The 13,713-nt window shown below is 54.1% G+C and overlaps 1 protein-coding gene across 3 annotated transcripts in view; it reads left to right on the plus strand.

Moving 5' to 3' along the window:
* ETS1 (ETS proto-oncogene 1, transcription factor) overlaps window positions 1-13,416 on the plus strand; it is a 77,414-nt gene extending 63,998 nt beyond the window's left edge. For all 3 annotated transcript variants that reach the window (XM_048063358.2, XM_048063359.2, XM_048063361.2), the window contains 2 exons: window positions 7,913-8,031; window positions 8,610-13,416. In XM_048063358.2, the coding sequence (XP_047919315.1) occupies window positions 7,913-8,031; window positions 8,610-8,825 (335 nt within the window). In that variant the 3' untranslated portion in view covers window positions 8,826-13,416. The remainder of the gene's footprint in view (window positions 1-7,912; window positions 8,032-8,609) is intronic.
* Window positions 13,417-13,713: the final 297 nt, after the last annotated feature.

Raw genomic sequence — 13,713 nt, forward strand, 5'->3', positions numbered from 1 at the left:
GCAAAGCCAGGCTGCTGTGAAAGCAGGTCACAGCAAGAGCAAGTGAGAACATGTTGCCTTACAGACCATAGGAGGACCGGGCCCTCTGGAAACTGCTTTGCAGTAGCATATTTCTGCAAAAAAAATAACATTGAGGCTGTCCATGGAGAAGTGCTGGACCTCTCCTGGGCCAGCTGAGCAAGGACAGTGGGGACTCTCAGGCAGAACTCCTGGCTTCTTCTTCTTTTTATTTATTTATTTATTTTTAACTTGCTTTACTTGCTTTTCACTCAGGGGAGGAAGTGCTGTCTAGTGGCTAGAGCAGAGGAACTTGAAGTCTGGGCTCTGTGCAGCTTGGTGAGGCCGTGGAGCCTCCAAACGAGCAGAGCAGGGGGTTACCAGCCCAGCGTCACCCCAAAGTGCCTGAGACCCCTGCTTCCCATTCCTGACTCAGGTGATGCCTTGAGCACGTGTCCAGTGCTGGGCATCCCGTCGCCAGCCTGCTGGAGCATCCAGCAGACACGCCACATGTGAGACACACCACCGTGTTTCAGCGTGAGCCTTTTAGGACTCACAGAGTGCAAATGGGAGGGCGAAGCCTGGCAAATGGCGTCCTTCATCTCCAGGGCCTCTGGGTTCACGTTAGGCACCTGACGATATCGTTCGGGTTTTGTCACCGTGCCTGTTTTGCCCGCGGCCCTGGGAGGTGGCACAGTGCTTTATCGCAGCCGCGGCAGATCGCTGATGGTATCTGCCCTAGGAGGCGCATGCTTTGGTGAGAAGGTGCATTTTGGCGGAAGCGCCATTTGTGTTTGATGTGTTCTTCACCCTGCTCGCAAGCAGCTTTTCAAAGCTGTGTTATCTGCCCCCACATCTTGACCTAATTTAACAAGTTGCCATGGTTGCTCAGATAGAGGTTGATGCAATTTTCTTATCTTTTTTTGAAGGAGAAATGTAACTGCTCCGGAGTTGGTGAACTTCAGTTTCCATAGCTGCAGGGAGGGCCATCTCTGGACGCCTCGGGTTTTGGGGCAGCCTCCCTTGGGCTTGGCCAACTTGCGTCTTACAATGAGCCAGATTTTTTTTATTTTTTATTTTTTGAAATGACCTAGGAAACGGAGAGAGAATGCATCCGGGGTGCATCAGGACGCATCTGCTCTGCAGGCAGATGTGCTAGGTCTCACGTTGACTTATCTGAGCAGGTTCGTGCAGCCGCACAGCGCTCGGCGTGGGCGGGTGGCTCGTGCTAGGTGCACGCTGGCACACAGATCCCTCCATACCCGAGCTCAGCTGGGCTAAAGCGAGCTCAGCTTTGCCTCCCTGCCACCTGCACCCTGCCCGGGGCTGCGCTGTAGCCGGATCCCGCAAGCTGCTGGCTCCAACAAGCCGCCCCGATCCTTTGTGAGACCTGGCGGATGAACACCAACGGGGCGTAGCAGAGCAGAGCGCTGCCCGTGGTGTGGGTCTGACCGCACCGGTCTTCGGCCTTTCTGCCCTGTGTTTATTTTTCCACTCCTCTGACCTACTTGTGCTGCTGTCCTCCCGGTGGTGCAGGTCCAGCGGAGGTTCAGACCCTGCGCCCCTGTGGCCGTTGGCAGTCGCCGCCCCGGGCTGAGTTGCTTTCAGCTTTTCTTGAGCACCTGCGTGGGTTTGGAGCCGAGATGTGCGTGTTGGCTTTGGGGCGTGCAGGGCCTCAGCACCGGCTGTGCAGGCTGGGGCTTTCCGTCTCGCAGCGCTGCCGCAGCGCGCGAGCCCTGCTGCTGAGCTGCAACGTGCTGCCCCAAATAGCCGAACCAGCGGAGCGCAGCGATTCCCCTCGGGTTTGGGAGGGGAAGGGAGGAAAGAGGGACGAGCAGGGTGAGGTGACTGCAAAGCAGAGCTCGATCCCTTGTTTGCAGGGCCAGTGCTGCACGTGTAATGTGGTCCTTTCTTACGGGCCTGGCTAGGGAGTTGCTGAAGCCTTTACAGACAATCTCAGCACCTAGAGAGTTAATGCCTCCTTCCCAGTTAATATCACACAGGACCTGACTGTCTCTCTTAGCGACAGATTGATGCTATCTTCGTTATCATGCTGCCCTTAGAGAAGACAGAAAGTAGTGCTGGGAATAGCCGACCCCTCTGAGATGCTATCTCGCCCGAGCGCCCAGGAGCGTGTCCGCACAGCTAACGGTTTTGCCTGGGCCGGGTCCAGCCCCGAGCCCCGCTATCGGTGCTCGTGGCACTGTGTCGATACGGCCCGAACGTGCTGGGTAAACCCGTCTGCCCTGTCCCAAGTGTCTGTGGTGCAGAGCCCGAAGCCGTGCCTTCGACAGGCCTCCGTTTCTGAGCGATGCTTATCTGTGACACAGAAGTGAAAGCACGCAGCTGCTGTTTTGCAAGAAAGTCGAGCTAATGCCAAAGAAAGTGGGTCTCTTTCAAGAGAGCTTGTGTGCTGCTTCTTCCCTTCTCGTTGCTTACGCTGCTGGCCTGCAGCTTCCAGCCAGCGAGCTCCCCAGATGTGCTGCGCTCGTGGGCATCCAAAAATCCACCAGCAGCTGCTTTCCTGGCCCCTCTCCTGCTGTGCTCCGGAGATCCGGGTGTCCTTGGCATCCAGAGTCTGTGCAGTTGCTTTCCTAGAAACATCAGCATCCTTCCTTCCTGCGCTCCGCACTGCTGCAAAGCGTGCCTCCATGAGCACCCTAGGTGCTTGTAGCTCTGCTTAGGGCAACCCGGAGGTGCAGGCAGCTGGCCCCGGCAGTCACAAGAAACACAACAGCCCCTCCAGCCCGGGAGGTGCAGGCGATGGTGCTAGCTCGCTCATTTTGTGTCCTGTGCTGTACCTGCCCTTGTAGTAGGGGGATTTGAAGCGTGGCCAGCAGCAGCTCCTGCTGGTTTTCTGCCTCCCCCACGGCGCCTGTCCGGGCCCCGCAGCCCTTCCCGAGCTGCAGGGTGGGACGCGGGGCTGGTTCAGTGGCTCCTGCCCCACCTGCCAGACATGTGCAAATGACAGTGAAATCAGCCCCACGCACCGCTGCCCGACCGTGACGGCAGCTCAGCTCTCCCCAGTGCTGCTGCAGCCCCCTCAGCAGCTTCACAGCAGCCCGGAGGCGAGAGCAAAGCAGCAGCTGCTGCTCAGTGCCCCCTTCGGGGCATCGCACGGCAGCTCATGCCGGCAGGACCACCGGCAGGAGGGAGATGTGAAGCTCACCGAGCCCCTCGTGCTTCGCCGGGCTGATCGTGGTTCTCCTCGAGGCGGAGGAGACGGCTCAGGAAAGCCGAAATAGCGCGGAGCGGCCCATCTGGCTGCTCCGTAAGCACGTGGAGGGAAGGAGCTTTTTGGGTCCTTCCCCGCCTCGTTCACACCTGCTGCTCAGAGATGCTTTGATTTGCACCCCGGTGTCCCCTGACCTGCACAAAACCTGCCCTGGGCAGTGGTGTGACCGGGCTGGGCGAGGGCTGGGGCCGACACGGCGACGATAGGGCCGAGCTCTGCGGTCCCCTGCCTGGCACGGCAACGGGGGGCTTGGGACCCCGGCACTGCGTCGGCGCCACGGGGGGCTTGGGCAAGGTGGGCACGAGATGGAGGCGAAGGCTGTTTTGGAGATGTTGCTGTGCCCAATCGCTGTGTTTGGTTGGAACCACAAACCGCAGAGCGCAAAGCATAGGTGTGCTGTGTTTTTTTTTTTTTTTGAAGTGTTTTTTTTTTGTTTTGTTTTGTTTTCCTTCTTTCAAACAGAGGCCGTTGAGAGGGGTGGGGGTGTGAAACCGGCTTGAGAGACGGTGAGGGTGATGCGTTTGGGGCCGGGCCCTCCCGTGCACGGTGCGCAGCCCGTCTGCGCCGGCAGCGGGGAAAGTGGCCGGCAGGGGTGTGCTGGGCTGGGACCAGGGCCTGAGGCATCGCCTGCCCCAGACTCGCTTGCTACAGGCACAAATGCAAAACCAGCTCAGACCTGCCCAAATTTTTGTCTCGGTTGTCCCCTCCCTCTCTGGCCCAGCCCTTGGAGACACCAGCGGTTGCACTTCACTGCAGTGGCTCCTAAAGTCTGTATAAAAACCAGGCGCTGCCACAAAGGGCTGCCCAACAGGGCCAACACTTCCAGCTCTCAGAAGGTTTAGGAGTCACTTCTGACACGGGCAGGCTTCTCCAGGTCCGAATTTTAGGATTCAGAGTCACAACCACATTTATTTGACACCGTGGGGGGCTCTTAGGTTCCCAGTCCGTGGTTTGGGTTAAAGGCTGGAGCTAGCAAAGCACTTCTTGCAGAAGGGCTGGCAGGATTTTGGAGACGGTGCACTTTAGTTTTAACCCCTCTCCGGAGCCAGGGGCGAGAAGGCAGAAGGGGACCTCCAGCCCTGTCCGAGGATGCTGTGGGGACCTCGGAGGACTGGTGCAGCTCCAGCCGAGGAGGCACCGCTCAGCCCGAGCAGAGGCCGGTTGTCATCCAGCATGAGAGGCATATTTTCCCCCTGACGTGGGAGAATTCCTGTGGTGTGACACTCCCCAGCGGGCCCTGCTGAAGGACCCTCTTCAGTGCCACCGAGGCGAGACAGGGTCCCCATTGTGGCCCTGCAGGGCGGCGAGCCCCCTGGGCGGGCGCTATTCTTAGCAGCCTCCGCGGGTGCCAGGGGTCGCGGCGGGGCGGGCGGCTTGGTCTGGGAAGTCCCTGGGTGTGCACGGCGGGGCCGGCACCATAAAGGGTGGCTTGTGTCCCTGCACCCCACGCTTGGGGCTGCATCCAAGAAAAGGCTGCAGGAGTTGTTCCATCAGGGGGTTTGGTTTTGGGGATGAGCAAGGCAACGAGGTCTCCTGGTGGGGTGAAGTCAGCGAGCTACGCTGGCATGGTGGCGTTGGCACAGCTCTGCAGCAGAGGGAGCTGGACCGGGCATCTGGGTGGGGATTTCCAGCCTCAGCTGGGGATGGGAGGACGAGTGTAAGCAGAAGGGATGGAAAATGGGCCCTGCTCCCAGCTGCTGGGGGTGGAGGTTCAGGGCGCGGAGGCGAGCCCGGCAGCGTCACGCTGGGGATGCGCTGTGGGTGGGTGGATGTCTCTGTGCAAGCTAAGTGCCACGGGGAAATCCTCTCCTAGGTGGTGGGAGAAACACTTCCCTGCACCTTGCTTCGCTGCAGAGCAGGCAAAAGAAACTACCCTCTGAAGATAGCCTTCTCAGCGCTATTGCAGCTATTCTGCCCAACCAGCCCATGCACGGGACCGCCCAGCACCCCTGCCCTGATCATTTTTCCTTCCTCCGCTGACGCCGCCGCTCCCGTGGTCTCCCCAGAGCAGTTTTCGGGCACGCAGGCTTGGGCATGTGCTGGGGCTTGGTTCCTGCCACCTCGTGTCAGCCCCGCTGACATCTCGGCGTCGTGCCCCAGCGGCAGCACATCTGCAGGGCCTCCGCTGCCTTCCCCTCTGGCAGGGTGTGTGTTTATAGGAGCTGAGACATGCCTGCGAGCTGTGCAGTAAACACATTCTTGACATAATTGCCTGTCCAACACAGAGGAATTTGGGGTTTTACACTAGTCCCACAGGCGGCTAGGAATAGACCTTGGGAATCCCTCTTCCAAGGCACAAGCCGCTGCATTACACCGCTTCCTTCAAAATCCCAAAATACCCGCCGGAGCAGCGCCCGGCACGGCGGCAGGAGCCTACCTCGCTCGCTGCAGAGAGGGCGAGGAATCGCTGGGTTTCCCAACACCTCCCCACGCCAGCTGGCAGCCGAGCCGCCAGCACCGCGCGTGAACCGCACCGGCCGCTTGGCTCGGGCGTAGCGGCGCCTCTCGCATCGAGTCCCCGACACCTTGAAAGCCTCCAGGGTGGCCCAGGGGATTTTTCGAAGGGATTTGCTCACCACGAAGCTGGTGCCCAAGCAGTGGGTTTCCATCTGTTATATGTTAGGGGAGGAGTATTCGTTTTTCTGGGCAAGAGAGAAATCAGGATGACAAACCTGGTTGTGCTTCGGTCTTGCTCCCTAGGACTGTTTTTGTTTATCCTGGTTTTGGCACCGGCTGCTCTCCTTACGTGTGGAGGGGATTGGTGTAAAGTGAGATGGGATGAGAAATTGTCCCTGCATGAATTCACCTGCAATTCCCCGTGGAGGGCCCCAGGAGCCTGAAATACCCTCTTGCCCAATAGCTTCCCTGTACGTAGGGCTTGGTGCTGTAAATAGGCCAAGACTTTGCGATGTGATGACATTTCGGGCCAGGCTTTTGGCTCTTCCATCTGGGACGCGAGGCGAAGGCGTGAGCTGCGTTTCCTCCCTTGCTCTGCTGCGGGCGGTGCGACGCGGCTCTGCCTCCGCCCCTACCGGAGGTCTCGGAGTCAGCCTCTGGGCAAGCTGCAGCTGAGGACAGCAGGCTGGAGCTTCTCCCTGCCAATTCCTTCTCATTTACAGCCGGAGATGCTGAGCCCTCCGCTTTGTCCTGCCCGCAGCCCGGGCTGGGGTACCGGGGATGCGATGCTGCCGGCCAGCCGGGGTTTACTTGTGCCCCGTGGCTTGGCGGAGGACCCAGCGCCCTCAAAATCTGTAGGGATTTCTTAGGGGAAACCAGAGCTACGCCCCTTGGGGAGGGCTGGACGGTGCGCGGTGATTCCCCGATCCCTGTGCGCCTGTCCTGGAGCCGGCTCTGTCATTTCCTGCTCTCTAGCAGCCTGTCTGCTTTTTGAGTCACTTGAAACATTGTGGAAAAGGGGGAACACCCCTCTCCTCCTTCAGCGGGTTATCCTGCAGCCACAGCACTGACGTCTCCATTGTCATCCATGGAAATTAGGCTGTTCTCCATCCCTTTTTCTGAGTAAATAACTTTTTTCCCTGCTTGAAGCTTGTTCTCATTGCTGTCAGCAGGCGGCTTTACCCCATCCTGCCTGCCATCCTAATCCAGCGCTATTTTTTTGGTGATAAATCATTTCCTCTAACCTCTGGCTCTGTTTATTATTATTATTGTCATTATTATTACTGAGATTTTCTAAGCTCCATTTGAAACATTTCAGACTCTTTCCCAGAACACGTTCCCTAGAGCTAAGCGCAATATTTCGGCTGTGGCCACAGTTGAAAGTTGCTCATCAAAGAGCTTTTGGCTTGAGGGCTTCTCCTCTACCTTTGATTGGGACACAAGTGCACAGAAGAGATAAGTGTTTTTGGTTTTTTTTTTGTTTAAATCACTCCACATAAACCATTAATCCAGCCAAAACCAGGCTGTGAAGCCTCAGTCTCTCAGTGTGGTGCACCAGCTACTGCACATGAGGTGTGTTGGGCCCGGGACCCTGAGACAAATTGCTGCTGGCCAAAATTGGCATCCATGCGGAACAGGGAGACCGTGGGGTTGTAAAGAGAGGCTGAACATCAGCGGCGAGGGATGCTCTTGCCTTGCTGGGTAAGGAGAACCAGCAGCCCCGGGGAGCGCGGGGCTGAGCTCTGCCTGCCAGCGCCGCCAGCCCCTGCCCATCTCCGTGAGCCGGCGCAGTCCGTGCCTGCAGCAACACGCCCTGGAAAGGGGCCAAATAATTTTCATACCTGGGTCCTCTTTATCTCCGTAAACAGCCACGGAGCAAAGAGTCAAGGTCGGGAAGCAGGAGTCTGCCGGAGTTCATTCAATGGCCAGGAGGTTTTTGGCACGTAGGAAGCGGTGGTGCTCTTGTGCCAAGACAACGACTGCTCGCTGTTTGGGTGCCAGAAAAATAATCCTATTTATGTAACTCGAAGTGAAGCATTCCAGTGCATGAATATTCAGCTCTTGCTGCAAATAGGAAGCTCTTTTACCTGCAGGATTTAACTCTCAAGTTGTCATCCCAGCCCAGATCTTGCCCTGCAGCCACTGACTTTTCTTTTCTCATTGGTAGCTTTTATTTTTTTTCCAGTGAGCACCATTTGCATGCGATTTTTTCCGCCTTGGGCTAGGATAGAAGGGGCTGTGCTTTCCTGGCACTGATGTCTCATGTTTCCTTTGTCTTTCTAGGCAGCGGACCCATCCAACTGTGGCAATTCCTGCTGGAACTGCTCACTGACAAGTCCTGTCAGTCCTTCATCAGCTGGACGGGCGATGGCTGGGAGTTCAAGCTTTCCGATCCAGATGAGGTAGAGTACCCAGGAATTCAGTGCTCAGCCCAAATGCCACTGAAATATTTGCTAGGATAATTCTTCTCTCCACCCTTCATGGCTGAGTTTGGGGCAGTCACGTTGTTCTGGTCTTATGTAGGGGAAAACAATGAATTAGAGCCCAGCTGGAAACTTGTTAAAAACTGGGCTGCAATAATATACATGTAGGGAGCAGTAATGCACACCCACGTTTGGTGGGAAGTAGCTGCAACACTAGAGAAAGGCGTGGTGACAGAACTCTTCAGATAAGGTGTGCAGGTGGGACTTGGGGCTTCCTATTGATTTTGGGAAATGGATGGGCTGTTCGTTCCCTTCCTTGGCTTCTGTACCATTGTAGAGGCCTCCTCACTGCTCTGCTGATCGATGGAGGGGGGGTGGGGGTTCCTAAATTTTAATGTTTGTGACCTGAGTCTATCCTGAGGAAGAGGAGAGCCCTCTCCCTTCCCTCATGGCCAGCACTGCTGCTTGCCAAAGGATGCCCAAGCAGGCCAGAAAGACCCTCCCTGTCCATCCCATGCAGTCCTTCCCCTCTTGAACTCTCCCCACCCCTCTCCCAGGTGGCCAGGCGATGGGGCAAGAGGAAAAACAAGCCCAAGATGAACTACGAGAAGCTGAGCCGTGGCCTGCGCTACTACTACGACAAGAACATCATCCACAAGACGGCCGGGAAGCGCTACGTCTACCGCTTCGTCTGCGACCTGCAGAGCCTGCTGGGCTACACGCCGGAGGAGCTCCACACCATGCTGGACGTCAAGCCGGATGCCGACGAGTGAAGGCGGCCGGCTGGGGTGGCCGATGGCCTCGTGTCATTCTGGAGAGTTGATGGGACTTTGTCTTTTTTTTTTTTTTCTTTTTTTTTTCGTTATTTTTTTTTTTTAAGAGCAACTCAGATCTGATGCTTTGAGGATGTTGGGAGAGAGGGTGGCGGAAGAGTCAAACTTTCCGTCAAAACCTAAAAAGTTTGGTTCGGAGAAGGATGGGCCTTTTTCTTCTGAAAGCTCCAAGACAGGCTTTTTTGGGGTGAAATTCTGAGTTTTAAGAAAGCCAGAAAAATGTAGCTCACTTTAAAAAAAAAAAAAAGAAAAAAAAATCCTCCCCGTCCCTTGCTGTTTAGAAAACCTATTAACAAACGGATCCCTTCGGTTATTGTGCTGTTGGCACAACAAACTGACAGTTCAGGAAATGACAGTATTCCTAAGGATTTGAGGATTTTAAACTTTTTCGGGGGGGAGGGAAAACAAAAGTGGGTGAAACTTCCTGCTTTGGGGAGGGGCAATATAGGAAAAAAAACAAGAACTCGTTGTCGTTCTTGTTACATCGCCTTTCTGTCGATTGTCTTCTTTTATACAAAAGGCAGAATTTTTGCTAGGAGGGATCAAGACATTTTTTTTTTTTTTTAATTTGTTAAAGTTTTATTTTATTAAATTTTGTGCCAGTATTTTTTTTAAATAGTCTTAAGCTCTAAGATGGTCTCAGTATTGCAATATTGTGTGTGTTTGTTTCTGTTATGCCAGCAGAGAGTTTTATCACAGTGAGGAAAAAAAAAAAAAAAAAGAAGTTTATGTAGACCCCACTGGAGAAGTGTAGCGCTACGACTCGTGATCTCTGAATCGTATGTGAAGGAAAATGAACTCCAAACTGGCTCCTGGGGATGCTGGCTGGGTGTGCCGCTCTCGCTTTGAGTCCCACGCGCTTTGCTCCGCCATTTGCTGATAAAGCTGGTTGAAATTTCCGACAGCGCTTTGTTGTTGTTGCTGTTAAAAATAGGTCTTTTTTTTTCTTACAGCTGCATTTTGTGCACAAAGCGGCTTTTCAAAACGTACCGAGATTTGCAGCGAAAATGGCTTTCACGTTTTCCAGGGAGCGTTTTCGCTCAAGGAACACTCTGGTGCTTTCAAGAACTTTTTCGTTTTTGGGGGGTCACGGGGGAGAAATTCCCATATTTTGGATGTGGTAGCTGAAAAACATACAAATTGATGAGGGGAAAAAATCCGGAAAACATCGAAAAACCGAAAGGAAGTGTTTCTTCCTTCCCGTTTTGACCAGCTCTACCTTTATTGCTGTATGTCTTAACCGGCCGGGCACATGCAGAAAGGAAATTGGCCTTGCAAATGGGTTCTTTACTGCCCTTTGTAAGGCTGATCCTGCAAAGCGTGTCAGGGTGTGATTAACATGAAGCATATGACTGTTGTCTCTGGGGTAAACGAGAGGCCTCGTGTGCCTGCCCGTGCACAAGACCGATGCAGGATCGGTCCCGGGGGGAGCTGCTCCTCCTGTCCTCGGAGCCTTCTGCAGCTGCTTTGCCTGCAGAGCGGCAACTCCTGCTTCAGCGAGCAGTCCCTGGGACGCTCTGAGCAAACCGAGGCTGATGCCAGGGCTGGGCTCGAGGTGACAAAGAGGACAGGGCAGTAAAAGTTAAAATACCTAGATATGACCCCACAGCCGGACCCGTGCGGATCCAGCTGCAGAATCGGGGCTTTTGCCCTGGAGAGCTGTTGGGCATTTTGTTTTTAAAGACAGTATTATGCATTTGAACCAAAAGTACCTTTTTTTTGTGTGTTGTTTGTCTGTCCATCTGTGTGTTTTAGGTAGCTGCGTTAACACAGAGGCACTGTGAGACAGCGGCGCGGGGGCGAGGCAGGGAGAGGCTTTCCGGAGATGCTCGGCAGGCGAGGGCGGGCAGGATGGTGCAGGGGGGAAGAAGCCGGGGGCTTAGGTAAGGGGGGCTGTGGGGTATGCTCACGGGGCTGGGGCTGCACACCATCCCGCTGAGCGTACGGAAAAGTAGCGGGGTGGATGGAAAGGAAGGAAAAGGGGACGGGAGGAAGGTGAAAGGAGCACCAAAGGAGGGATGAGACGCTGCCTGCTGGGAGGTAAAACTTAGCTGGTCTCCGCGGGCAGATGGAAGGGAGCAGCTCGGAGCTGGAGAGAGGAAAAATGTAGATAGTGGGGAGCTGCAGCGAGGCGCCGGGGCTTTACCTGGCAGGGACCAGCTCGCCAAGGAGCAGGCATGGTGCAATGGCACAGCAACATGCAGCAGGCGGGGAGCACAAGGGCACCCCAACGGGGCACGCCATTTGGGTGGGGTTTCCAGCAGCCAGCAGTTTTTGTAGGCTTTCCATTGCTGTCTTGCATGCAGCTGCCAAGTGCCCTTAGCTCTCCGTTCGAGGGCCACCTCCAGCATGGCTTCGAAATCGCTCCTTCTGCCCTGAGAAGTCCTGCCTGTGGCACCACGCCGTGCCCTGGGCAGTGCCTCCTGCCGTGCTTGGCCCATCAGGTGCTCGGCTGCAGCTGAAGTGCCTTCTTCGAGCAGAAAGCAGGGATGACATTTCACTCAGATGGAAGGAAACAGAGTTTCCCATCGTTCTGCCAGGCGAAATCCCTCATCTGTTCTGCTGTGCTGATTTTTTGAAGGTTTCCAAAATGCACCTGTTTCACCGACCACAAGGGTCCATGCCCAGGGATCTCAGGAAGACTGATTAAAGGTTAGAAAGGGCAGATCATGGAGAATGGCTCTGTTTTCTGGAAGTAGCCCCTAGCCAGAGCTTCCTCACCGTTTCTTATGGCCGTTTGCCACCCCGGATCGCAGCCTGTGTGCGAGTGCCGCAGCAAAGGGGCAGTGCCGTCCTAGGGACATCCTTTAGCCAGGTTCACAATTCACTATTTTCCTCTACTTTTTGTTCCCATTCTAGAGACCATCCCAGAGAGGGCTGTGTGCTGTTTTTATACACTGGAAATCTGCAGATTTGTTTGTTTTCGTTTTTGTTCCTTTTTATTTTCTCCCGCTTTTTAATTGCATGTTGACTGGTGGAGAGGGATGTGCGAACCAGATGTGCTGGAACCCAAACCCTCTCTGACCTCCTCTTCTTCGAGGCCACGAAAATTTGGTTAACCCATGCACATGCTGAACCAGAAGGATGGGTTTGAGAGGGATGAGAGATCTGCCAGGGACGGGACTCGCTCCTGTGCTGGTTTCTCTGCGCGGGGCTGAGCTTCGCCCTCGGCAGGTACCTGTGGCACTTGGCAGTCGGTAACTGTCTCCTGGTGTGGAACCTCTCCAGTGCGTTTGGTGGCTTTGGGTATTTCCTGTGTCCTGCTCGTGACCTGCTGTTCTCGGTGTCTGACCCCCGCAGGGCACGTCCCCCTCTGTCCTCCTCTGTCCCCTTTGTCCCCTGGCAGAGCATGAGCCCAGCCCTGGGGGCGCGGCTTTGGCGAGCGGCCTCCCCGGGGCTCGGCAGGCAGCACCCGGCCCTGCTGGGACCCTCCTTTCCCAATTGGCTTTTTAAGGTGCGTTTCCCAGAGAACGGGTCATTTCGAACATCGGGGGAAAGGGACCTCAATAAAAGGTGGAAAAAAAGCAAGCAGATCAAAAAGCAAGCAGATCCATCTGCTGCTTGTCCCTCTCCATCCCATCCCCATGGACGATGGCCAGAACCCGGTGAGCGTGCACGTGTAGATCCATTTATTTACACACTACGACCACCCAGCTCCAGGGGCGATCATTCAGCGCAAGATCGCTCTGGAGAAACGCCCGACAGGGCAAGAATAAAGATATTTTAAGATTTAACCTCCACACCTATTCCCAAAGCGCCACCTACTCCAAAAAACGGTCCCAGTAAGCACCAAAAAATTCAGATGCCGCAGGAAGCATCTCCACCTCCTGCCTATTTCTCTTCTGGAGGGGTTTTCTGCGAGGCTTTGGGGCTTGGTTGCTTTTTCGTCATAAATGTCGCAAATTTTGGATTCCTTGGCGTGCTCTGCTCTCTGGTAGGGTCTATATAACATCCGTGAGCTGTTGTCTACATTCCAAAGAGGTTTAAATAAATGATAAATCTATGTATACGTATATGTTATAATGGAATATCTCCAGGAATTAACTGCCTCAGTTAAAAAAAAAAAAAGGTTTTTTTTTTGTTCTGTTTTGTTTTTACACATGGGATTTTTTTTAAGCTGATAAACATAGAAGAAGAAAAAAAGAGATTGTTATATTGTGCTGTTCGACTATTTTCCAACTTGTATTTTCATATAATTTATATTTTTTAAAAGTGGAAAAAAATTTTAAAAGCAAGATTAAAAAAAAAAAAGGAAAAAGCAGGTGCTTTTTAAAAAAACTGAGCTGAGGTAGCTTAGAGATGTAGCGATGTGTGTGTGTGTCCGTGTGTTGTGTTTTGTTTTTTGTTTTTTTTTTTTTAAAGGATACAAAAAAAGTCCCTCCTACATTGAATACTTAAAGAAGGAGGGGATTGGTTTTGTTTTAATTGCTGATGCTGGCACATCATTTTGCTGGAGAGTTTTTTATATACTGTAGCCTTATTTCATATCGTATTTTAAACCATGTGAAATTAAAAGAAGAATAATTCATAACCCTCCGTCTCCGTGTGCTTATTGAGCCTTTGTTCTCGCGCAGGGCGCTGCCTCTGCCTTTCCCGTTCAGGTGGCAGCGGGGACAAGGCAGACCCCGATGTAGCCGGAGCTTTTCCAGCCCCTCCTGCTGCAGCAGGGGCATGTGCAGGTTGTCCTCTCCAGCTCCTCGGAGGCTGTCACCGCTCGGCACTGCAGGCCATGGGGCACATCTGGCATTTCAGTACGCCCTTGAGTCCTGAACCACCACGCAATCTGTAAAAAATACGTTTTTTTAACGCCTTATGTATTTTCCCAGTG

This window comes from Anser cygnoides, chromosome 21, assembly GCF_040182565.1.
Source record: "Anser cygnoides isolate HZ-2024a breed goose chromosome 21, Taihu_goose_T2T_genome, whole genome shotgun sequence".
In the NCBI taxonomy this organism is placed as follows: domain Eukaryota; kingdom Metazoa; phylum Chordata; class Aves; order Anseriformes; family Anatidae; genus Anser; species Anser cygnoides.